The sequence below is a fragment of the Leptopilina boulardi genome, unplaced genomic scaffold (assembly GCF_019393585.1).
Source record: "Leptopilina boulardi isolate dan_hultmark-lab unplaced genomic scaffold, ZJU_Lbou_2.1 LbouV2_300, whole genome shotgun sequence".
Taxonomy (NCBI): Eukaryota; Metazoa; Arthropoda; class Insecta; order Hymenoptera; family Figitidae; genus Leptopilina; species Leptopilina boulardi.
Genome location: NW_026137864.1, coordinates 280440 through 292642, shown reverse-complemented (window position 1 = coordinate 292642; position 12203 = coordinate 280440). Strand labels below are relative to the sequence as shown.

General features: G+C 24.4%; 1 protein-coding gene and 1 long non-coding RNA gene across 8 annotated transcripts in view; one reads left to right on the top strand and one right to left on the bottom strand.

Annotated features, from left to right (window-relative positions):
• LOC127282616 (uncharacterized) overlaps positions 1-1187 on the bottom strand; it is an 86706-nt gene extending 85519 nt beyond the window's left edge. The window contains exon 1 of the long non-coding RNA XR_007843219.1: positions 1075-1187. This is a non-coding gene — a long non-coding RNA (uncharacterized LOC127282616). The remainder of the gene's footprint in view (positions 1-1074) is intronic.
• LOC127282597 (matrix metalloproteinase-14-like) overlaps positions 1-12203 on the top strand; it is an 82649-nt gene that overhangs the window by 49329 nt on the left and 21117 nt on the right. For all 7 annotated transcript variants that reach the window (XM_051306944.1, XM_051306946.1, XM_051306945.1 and 4 more), the window contains exon 3: positions 5602-5709. In XM_051306944.1, coding sequence (XP_051162901.1) covers positions 5602-5709 — 108 coding nt within the window. The remainder of the gene's footprint in view (positions 1-5601; positions 5710-12203) is intronic.

Genomic DNA, 12203 nt, shown 5'->3' with positions numbered 1-12203 from the left:
AATTTCCAGATAAAACAGAAATCGATATAAACGATTGTTATATTGAAAAATAAAACTATAAAGAATCATTTCTTACTAGAGAATTATAAAATTAAATTTCATTAAATTATTTCAATTTTTAAATTAATAATTATAATAATAATAATAATAATAATAATAATTTATTTATTTCTTTATTTAATAATAAACAGGTCAAAGCCTTTTCATATATAAGTATCAACAGAATTTTAGGTGATTCGAATTTTTAAATGCAGCATTTCCAATTTACAGAATCTTCATTTATCCGAATTTTTGTTTTTTATACGAATTGTTATTTAATATAGAATTCTAAGAACGTCAAATTTTTCATTTGTCCGAAATTTCAAAATGACCGAACAAACAATCGACAGAAAGATTTCGGCGCGATTTTTAAAAACCAACCAATTAAAAATTATCCTAAAAATTATGTTTGGTTGATTTTTAAAAATCGCGCCGAAATCTTTCTGTCAATTGTTTGTTCGGATATTTGCAATTTCGAACAAATGAAAATTCTATATCAATTAGAAATTCTTTTAAATGATTTTTCGGTTAAGTAAAAATTCTGTAGTATGGTTACTAAAAATTAAGTCCACACAACAATTACAGATTGTCAATATAGAACCAGCAGTTCTATTTGTTTTTGGGACAAAAAAAATTGTTAAAATGGGATTGTTATTAAAACTATTCGGATTATTGTTCGGTGAACAAACAGAATTGTTTTGATGAACAAAGAAAATTGTTATGGAACAGTTGAAATAACAAAACTAAATTGTTAAATCGGCAATACAATTTGTTGTATTAACAAAGCTGTGATCCGTCTAATACAATTTTTTCATGTTTTTCGCCTTCTAAAATAATCGATAGCAGATTTCCGTAGGTCATATCACTAGTTTCATTTGCATTAAAATCTGTGGAACATGCAGTTTCTGAATCAAATTCTTTGACCTGAGACCAAAAAATTATTTTGAGTTGAAATTTCTTGTTAAATAATATTTAATATACATTTTGTATTTTTTAAGGTGAGACTATGTTCAATAGTAACCGAGTATAACTTACCGATAAAAGATGAAATTGTCTCTTCATCCCTTCACTACACTTGCAATAGATTTCTCAATTTAACCGAATTCATTATTTAACAGCACTTTGTCATTTAAAAAAAAAAACTAATAATAAAAGCAAAAGTGGCACATGTGCCAGAAGCAAACGACGCACAGTGGCCGATTTCCCGAAAAACCTGGCCAAAAGTCAAAAAAATTTTTTTAGAAATTTATACTTTTTATTGTTGAATATTATAAAGGAGGGTTCACTGCATAATTTTGCGAAAAAAAATTAAACTTTTTTTATCACCAATTTATTATGTGAACAAGTAAAAGTGATCTTTGCCAGAGATTTACTCAGAACGTTTCATAACTATAAATTTTCGTCACAGTTAAAATAGTGAAAATATACTAATATACAGCAGATTTTTGAATATCTTTTTTTGGGAATTATTAACAAAGGTGTATGAAATATGTTGAATGTATTTATAATCACATTTAAAACGTACAGTTTTTAAAAAATGACATTAAACATCGCTATTCATGGCGACGATTTTTGTATTGTTTTATCAACGTAAATCATGAAAATAGTTGTGAAATCCACCGATATCCGCGCTCTACCTGGTATTATCATAAACTAGAATATATTTTGAATTCATTTTAATTGAAATCAGTTGCCCCAAGCTGCCCCTGCAGTTTTGGTATCACTTTTTATTTCACTAAGCGCGGTTTACCGACATCGCGTTGCACCGGCCGGCGGTGCAACTGAACGTGAAAGACTGACTTTTTCTTCATTCGCATTCGCTTTAAACTAAAATTTAAGCACTGTCTGTAATTTAAAAAAAATAAGCTCTAACACATTTACGCAATTTTTATAATACCAGCAAATATTTTGGATCCGCCATATTGAATTTGATAAAACAAATGTAAAATTTGATTTCAGAAACCCAGTAAACGTAAGTATACTAAGTTTGGTTAAAATCGTACCATTTTTTAATTTTTAGCAAAGTTTTTTAAAATCTAAACGGCCATTTTGGATCCGCCATTTTGAATTTGACACAACCAATGTAAAATTTGAATTCAGAAGCCCAAAAAACATGGGTATACCAATTTTGGTTGAAATCATATCATTTTTCGATTTTTGGCCAGGTTTTTCGAGAAATCGGCCACTGTGCGACGCGACGGTTTGCGAGAATTCAAGATGACCACGTGACATGGAACAATAAACCTGTCAGCTGAACAAATCCGGATTGTTCCATCAGCAATTGACAGAGAGTTTGTTTCTGCAACTGTACGGAATTGCAAACTGAACAAAACTGACAACAAAAAAATTCGTCTTGTTGTTAAAACAACATACATTTGTATTGACAACAATCCGAATTGTAATATTAACATTTCGAATTGTAATATCAACAAATCTACTGACAACAATCCAAAAATTGTTTGCACCACAATCCCATTATTATTCTCCGTGTTAAATGAAAATTCAATTAAATAAAAATCCTGACAAATAAAAATTCTGTGATGTGAATATTCAGTCAAATAAAAATTCTGTAATATAGAAAATCATTTTAATGAAAATTATACAAAATAAAAATTCAGCTCAAAAATAATTATGACAAATTAAATTCCATAAAATGAAATGTCTAACTAATGATTTTTAGAACATAATCATGCCTCCCAAAAATTATGTGTCTAATGGCTAAAAAATTTTTAATATTTTGTCCGTTCTACCATAAATATTTCATTTTTTTTTTTTTTAATAATGTCAGTGACTCCAAAAGAAAAAAATTACATATTGAAGATAAAAACAAAATAGGGTGAATTGAATAAATATACATATACGGGTCAAACCATTATATTTCAACTAAAGTGGTCGCTGACTAATTTTTAAAAATTATAATACTTTGCAGGAATGATTTTGAAGTTATCAAGATCACGAAATGAAAAGAATTTTATTAAAAATTTAAATATTTATTGTAAAATATGAATTTAAAGTATATGAGGTGCTAAAAACTGTCAATTTTTTAGCCATTAGAAAATATGCAAAAAAACATAGAATTTACCATAAAATAAAAAAAAAATTATTGGAATTTACTAAGAATGAATAAATTTATCATTATCAATTGATATAATTATTTAAAGATGTGAAGTAATATATAAAATATGATTTCCAAGTGCACCTGTCAAATAACCTAATTTTGCGATTTTTATTCATTAATTATAAAAAATAGAAAACATTAAATTAAATAAAAACTTACCAAATATGAAGTTCTTGCCATAAACTTTTAGAATTTCTTTGCACTTTTCTTCTTTTCTATTCATAAGTATGAAAAATTTAAAAAATAAAATAGCTACTTTGTCTATTTTCACTATTTTTGAAAGTCAATAACTTTCTTGGAGAAAAATGAAAAAATATGGGGTTTCGAAAATTATTTAAATACACACTACATATACATTCACTGAAAATTTCGCATTGGTCCCGAAGCTATTTTCGAAGATAAAGTAAATTAAAAATTTCGTATTTTTTAGGCTATATTGACATGGGTTTTAAATCAATGTGAAGGTGGTTCACTGGTGACGACAAACTTCACATTGATTTAATACCTTTAAAACCCATGTCAATATAGCCTAAAAAGTACGAAATTTTTAATTTACTTTATCTTCGAAAATAGCTTCGGGACCAATGCGAAATTTTCAGTGAATGTATATGTAGTGTGTATTTAAATAATTTTCGAAACCCCATATTTTTTCATTTTTCTCCAAGAAAGTTATTGACTTTCAAAAATAGTGAAAATAGACAAAGTAGCTATTTTATTTTTTAAATTTTTCATACTTATGAATAGAAAAGAAGAAAAGTGCAAAGAAATTCTAAAAGTTTATGGCAAGAACTTCATATTTGGTAAGTTTTTATTTAATTTAATGTTTTCTATTTTTTATAATTAATGAATAAAAATCGCAAAATTAGGTTATTTGACAGGTGCACTTGGAAATCATATTTTATATATTACTTCACATCTTTAAATAATTATATCAATTGATAATGATAAATTTATTCATTCTTAGTAAATTCCAATAATTTTTTTTTATTTTTATGGTAAATTCTATGTTTTTTTGCATATTTTCTAATGGCTAAAAAATTGACAGTTTTTAGCACCTCATATACTTTAAATTCATATTTTACAATAAATATTTAAATTTTTAATAAAATTCTTTTCATTTCGTGATCTTGATAACTTCAAAATCATTCCTGCAAAGTATTATAATTTTTAAAAATTAGTCAGCGACCACTTTAGTTGAAATATAATGGTTTGACCCATACTTTATATACTTTTGAATTTATGTCAAGGTTTTATAAAGCATCCTAAAGGAAATTGCGAGGCTCACAGAGCGTGACCAAAATGTAGGAAGAAGAAGAAGAAGAGGCAAAAACTATTCCAAAGCATATTGCCATTGATCGTAAATCGTAAACATTATAAAAGACATAGAAATTTCAAAGTTTCGATGAGGAGGCTCAATAAAAATGGATGGCAAACGGATGAGTTATCTAATCGTACTTTATATATATTTTTGTTTTTAACTTTTCTATATAACAATTATTACAATTTTCTTACCGCACGAGCTGTGTCGTAAAGTGCAAATACTTCCGGGAAAAAAGTTGTATAAACAAAAACGAAAAAAAAAAAAATAATAATAAAGTATTCTAGCGCGATTTAACTGAAATTTCCTGCTCTCTACATCACACGCAGGTGTTAATTTATGTTAATAGTAAATTATTATTTTTTTTTTTTTTAATTATTTAAATTAAAAACGAAAAATTAAAAAAAATTATTAAAACTGTAATATAGATATAACTTAATAGGAAATAGAAATAGTAAATTAAATATTAAAATAAAATAAATTAGAAAATAAATTATTAATAAAAAAATAAATATTAATAAATGAAAAAAATAAATAGTAATAAACGAAAAAATTAAGAAAATGAAATTTTCACTTTCGCAATAATATAAAAATACACGATATTTAAAATTCAGCGACCTCGACTTTCAAAAATTATGACAAATGCAAATCTTGGAAAAAAAAAAAATTGAGAGAAAAAAAGTGAAATATTCAATGTTTACGTCTGTTTGGGAGCACACACGTGTCAAGTGTATTATTTAATATATACATATACATACAAAATTGTACATGTGCCATTGTGTACAATATGCAAGAGTAGAAATTTTTTTTTTTGAAACAATAGATTTAAGAATTGCAGTGTGTATTTCACTATGTTTCAACGTGCACGCAAATACCACCCTTAAGAGAGGATCGATATAAGAATAGCGTGCAAGTTTACATTGTATATTTATATACGAGGAAGAAATGTTTTTCTTTTTTTTTTTTTTGCTTTCTCTCTTTTCTATATTAGCATATAGTATAATTTTAACTTTTGTTCCTATATTTATATATATATATATATATATTTTTTTTTTTATATTATATTAAATATGTAAATTGAATCAGTGCAATTTTATAAAATTTTCAATTTTTTTTATGGTTTCAGGATTATTGGACGATGAAACTGCTGAAACCATGACCTTGCCAAGGTGTGGAGTTAAGGATAAAGTTGGAGTAAGCTCAGATGGTAGATCTAAGAGATATGCTCTTCAAGGTAAATTATACATATATGTATATGTAATTACCATTTGACACATTGAGAAACAAAAATTTCCTTTTCCTTACAAATATTTCTGTCAATAACTATTAAAAAAAAAAAAAAAAAAATTTTTTTATTTAAATATTTCTCATCGAGAAAAAAAGAGAAAAAATTTTTATTTTGTTTCATAAGAGCGATATTCGCATTAATGTTCACGCTAAAATAATCCTTATTGTAATTGACAAAGTGGTCATTTAATTTTATTATCATTTTATTTTTATTTATTATTTATTTTATTATTTATTTTAGTATTTATTTATTATTTATTTTATTATTTATTACTCATTCTATTATCATTACTATTATTATTATTATTATTATTATTATTATTATTATTATTATATTTCATGGTGTTTACTCTTTTCAATAGAAAAAATTTCACGATTATTTTCTGTATCCTTTTACGTTAATAAATTAACAGTATTTTAATTTAATTTTTATTAATAACCAAAAAATGAATTTTTACTTAAAGTTTTGTATTTTTTTACCTTGTTTAAATAATATATTATTATCATTATTTATCAAGAAATTTTTTAATGAATTTTTGAAAAACAAAAAAAAAATTTATATATGTAAAAAATAATAAAATTTTTAAGTTTATAATTAAAATAATTAAACCGAAAAATAATAATAAAAATAAAATTTGATCCCCTATTTTACCTATTTTTATAATTTCTTACCTTTTCACGTTTTTTTGTGATTCGATTAATTTGCGATTCAATAAATTATTGATTTATTAATACTAACGAAAAAATTTGTGTTAGTTATAAATAATAAAAAAAAGTTCATTTTTATTCAAAAGTTTAAAAATTATTAAAAATTTATTAAGTGAAAAAATTCAATTTGTTAACAAAATCGAGAAAAAATGACAAAAATTTTAGAGAAAAAATTAAAATAAAAAAATTTATGAAAATAAAAAACCAAAGAATATGAAAGAAAAATAAAGAGAATTTTAGAAATTATTATTTTTTAAATTGAATTTTTTTAAAATTAAAATTAAAATTACTTTAGGAATTCCCAAAATGAGAGATGAATTTCAAGGGAAAATTGAGAAAGAATAAAATTAAGAAAATTAAAAAAAAGAAAATCAAAAAAAAAAAGAAAAACAAGAAAATTTTTAAGAAATAGCGAATGATGAAGAAAATAAAAGTTTTAGAAATTATAAATAAAGAAAAATTTGAGCGAAAAATTAAAAAAGAATAAAAACAATAAAATTTTAAAAAGAAAAAAGGAAAATTTTAATAATTTTAAGAGAATAAAATATTTTTGAAGAAATGAAAAATTGATCATTTTAGAAATTCACAAAATAATAGAGTATGCAGGAAAAATTGAGAATTTTGTTCCAGTTTGTGAAAGTAAATAAATAAATAAATCCAAAAGTTTCAAAAAAAAGAAGAATTTGAGAAAAAAAATCGTTTTAAAAAATAAAAATTAAAAAAAAAATTGAAAATCAATCTACCTGAAATTACGAACGTTCAAATGAAAGAAAAATTTGTTTACTACTTTTTTAACTTCAAATTTTTTAAGTTTTATTATAAAATATTACTTTCTGTATTCAAAAATAAATTAATTTAAATGTTCAATATACTTTTATATTTTTCATTGCTGCAGTAATTTTTTAAAAATTTATAGACAAAAAAAATGATTTCCTTCATTTGAACATTCAGAATTTCAGGTATACATGAAAATCGTAAAAAAGAAGAAATTCAATGAAAAATAGATTATTTTAGAAATTTCATGAAAAACAAAGGAGACTTTGAGGTAAGAGCAGAAAATTTTGTTTTGTTTATAAAAACAAAAATTTTGTTCATTATAAATTTCTAAAATAAACGAATTTAATTGAAGAAAATAGAATTTGACGAAAAAATAGAGAAAATTTAGTAAAAACTAAAATATTAAAAAAAAAATTCCCCTATTTTTCTGGCAAGTAAACACCATTAATTATTATTATAAAATTATTATTAAAATTATTATTATTTTAGACAATATAATTTTAATTAAATAAAAATAAATACTTTTCAAAAAGAGAATTTTCTTCTTAACACTTTGAAAATTTGTATAAATAAAATAAGAGTAATAATAATAATTTTTAATTTTAGTAAGCCCGTTTATTATTGTAAATAAATAATAAAAATATTAATATATTAATAATAAAAAAATAATAATAATAATAATAATAATTTGATGATGTTATTATTGACACTAGCGTATATAATATATTATATGAAAATTTTCTTCGTCAACAACATATAGAAACGTTTCCTATTCCGCTCGCGGTTCCCTCGTATATAGTTTGGTGTCGAAATTAGTTTGCATTTCACGCCTAAGTAAATCCACGAGGAACACACTGCAACAGACTCGCTTTTATTTGTGTCGATTCTCACGAGTTTCGCGCGACCGAACAACAATTAGCAAATTCAGCAACAATTAGGAAAGCCTATTACCCACCGTGACTATACATTACGTGCGACTGACAATGACGTAATGAACAAGCAATCGATTATCTAATATCTCTCTCTATATATATATATATATATATATTGTTTATTTGTCGAGACATTTTCACAAAATTATATCCATCATTATTTACTCAATATTAAATATAGAAATCGATAAAAACATATACTAAGTTCAAAGACAATTTTCTTAAACAATTCAACTCGATATACACTGGAAAAAAAACTAGTAGGTTTTACTACTTTTTACCTACTCTGAGTAGTACAATAGGTCCTCAACTGAATTTAAACGGTTCTATTAACTATATAAAAATAGTTAAACCAATTAAAAATGTAATTGGTAGAATAACATTTTGTGATTGTATTAACTCAATTTAAAAATGTTAAAACAACTCAAGATGTAAGTAGTAGATTTTACTACTTAAAGTGGTTCAATAGGCTTTAAGAACATTTTTTTGGTACATTTAATAAATATTTTGCAATTGAAACTACTACTTTAAGTATAGTAAACTTTACTACTGAAAGTGGTTCAATAGGCTTTAAGAACATTTTTTTGTAGAATTAATAAATCTTTTGCAATTGAAACTACTACTTTAAATAGTAGATTTTACTACTTAAAATAGGAAAATATAATTATTTTTTATTTATAATTGTTTATTATCAGTAGAATTGACTTTTTCATCCTCTCTCCTATACTGACGCTTATTTTATGCCCTAACGATTATGTACCCAACATAGAAAATTTCTAACCGACGGGAATTGAACCCTCGACCCTAACGCTCGCAATCCGATACCTTAACCGACTAACCACGCAAGCTCGCTACGACAGTCTGCAAACTACTCGAAGACTACTTTCTGCTTGTCCAATTGGTAATTTAACTATTTAAAGTAGTCACTTTTACTACTTTTATTAGTTGCTATAACTATCCTTTTTAAGTTTTGACTTGTCAATTTTTCATCTTTTAATTATATTATAAGTTGTTTAATTGCATAGTACAGTAAAATCTACTACTTAAAGTGATAGTTTTAATTGCAAAGGATTTATTAATTCTACGACATAAATGTTCTTAAAGCCTATTGAACCACTTTAAGTAGTAAAAGCTACTACTGAAAGTAGTAGTTTTAATTGGAAACGATTTCTAAATTTTACATCAAAAACGTTTTTCAAGCTTATTGACTTAATTAAAATAGTAAAAAAATTACTACTTAAAGTAGTGGTTTTAATCACAAAGGATTTGTTAATTCTACAACAAAAATGTTCTTTAAGCCTATTGTACCACTTTGAGTATAGTAAAATCTACTACTTAAAGTAGTTGTTTTAGTTACAGACGACTTGTTAATTCTACAACAAGAATTTTATTTAAGCCTATAAAATCATAGAAATTAATAAAAAATTGACTACTCAAAAAGCAGTTATATTAATCAAAGAAAATAATTCCTTTTACTACATTTCATATAACTGGTGAATAGTAGTTGGATTTACTACTCTTGAAATAATTTTGAGTTGACTACAATTCCACTTGTTTTTACTACCTTAAGAAAGTTAATTTTACTACCGACCTGTAGTTGTACTTTAACTACATATTTACGTAAAATCAACTATTACTTATTAACTTCTTAAAAATAGTTACATTAACTACATCAACATGATTAGATTAACTAAAAAAGTAGTTATTTTAACTACTTTCTAGTCAACTACCTAATGGTAGTTGAATTTCTCGGTAACATTTTTTTTTAGTGTAGGTATACGTATATGTTAAACGGATGAGAAACCAAATCTGATATATTTTTTAATTTTTTCTTCTGTAAATCAAAAAATAATTTATACACTTAACGGCATGTGGGAGAAACCCACGTGACTTAGTATGGGAAAATGTGTTTTGCAATATTCCAACATTCTCTAAAATGAAAAAAGATTTTAGGCTAAAATTTTGAGGAATGATAGATTTGAGTTCAAGGAATCTCGCTGTTTTCCAAAAAATACATAATTTTGTGTTAAATTATTAAAAAATGAAGTTTAAAAAGTGGCATTTTTAAACGAAAATGAAAACAAACATGGCGGCGCATACACAGACGTTACTTGAGTCAGTGCTCCCGTAAATAGCGCCAATTCGAGCAATTGGCCTCTGAATGAACTATGATATAATACATTATTTTACTATTTACTGTTTTATTTTTATTATTTTTGCGTTAAGTGAAGAACAGCTCTATGCTTTGCACCCTACTTTATCAAGTCATGAATATTTTAACCCGAAATCATTATTTATTTCAGAGAAAGTTGGAATCCACAAAAAAACGTCGTTTGCCCACATGGCCTTAAAGAAAATATGTGTCAAAATGTGAAATATTGATATAAAAAGTACTAGACTTCTGAAAATATATTCAAGCCTCGGATCGATTTTAAGGAGAAAAAAAAAATTTTTGAGAAATGATTTAGTTTGGTACAAGGAATCTCGCTGTTCTACTCATTTACCATAACTTAACGCAAAAATAATAAAAATAAAGCAATAAATAGTAAAATAATGTATTTAATCATAGTTCATTCAGCGGCCACTTGCTCGAATTGGCGCTGTTTACTGGAGCACTGACACACTCAAGCAACGTCTGTGTATGCGCCGCCATGTTTGTTTTCATTTTCGTTTAAAAATGCCAATTTTTAAACTTCATTTTTTAATAATTTAACGCAAAATTATGTATTTTTCGGAGAACAGCGAGATTCTTTGTGCCCAAATCTATCATCCCTCAAAATTGCAGACAAAAATCTTTTCTCATTTTAGAGTGAAATGTATACTACCAAAACACATTTTTCCATACTAGGTCACGTGGGAGGTTCCCACATACCCTTAAAGTTCCATTTTTTTAATTGTTGTGAAATCTGATTTATGAAAATTTAGCTTGTTTAGTGTAAAAAAAAGGACAGGTCAGATTTTTGTTTAAAAAGAGGACACGTCGAAAAAAAATTTTTGATTGGTAATAGCACTGCTATTGAAGTTGATATTTAAATAATTATTTATTTATTACAACTGGAATAAAATATATTGTTTAGAGTTATTCAAATTTAAGTATTGATTGAAATGATTAAAATTTAAATTAATTACAAAACTGGAAATAAATCTTGATGGTCCTATCTCACGAAGATAGGAAATTGATTTTTGAAGTCGTAATTTGTCTGTTTTGTCACCTTTTTATAAATATAATTATAATTTAAATTTAAATAATTATAATTTTTTTAACACAGCGAAACTTAAAATTTTTATTAAACAAATTTTATCATGTCAACAAATTTTCTTTTATTGATTTTTACAAAATAAAATATAAGTAAAGTATAAGAAAAAAATATTTAGTGAGATAGGATCATCAAGATTTATTTCCAATTTTGTAAATTATTAATTTAATTTTTAATCATTTTAATCCATATTTAAATTTTAATCACTAACCAATATAATTTATTCCAGTGGTAATAAATAAATAATTATTTAATTGTCAACTGCAGTAGCAGTGCTATTACCAAACCTAAAATTTGTAAAAAAAAAAATATTTTTCCTGACGTGTCCTCTTTTTGCGAACAAAAATCTGACGTACCCTTGTTTTACCACTAAACAATCGATTTATGTATTCGAATTTAGAATTTTTTTTTCAAATAATTAAATTGCGGAAGATTTTTGAAATAAATTTTCTGCAAATTTGAACTGCTGTAATTTTTTTTCAATTTCTGACAATATTCAAATTTAAAGTTTTTTTTTTTGAAAATTTTTTAAATAATTGAATTGTTTAATGAAATATTAAAATTATTAAAACAAATTTAACTTTAGAAGAGTTAAAAATTTTGAGACATAATTAATTACAAAAGATTTTGTTAAACTTCAGACAATAATTTAATTTTTTAGAATTGAAAATTATCTATCAAATAATTTTAAGTTAAAATTTTTCAAAAGTAAATTAATTTTCCAAGATTTATAATTCTTATTTTTTGAAAATAATATAACTTCAAGT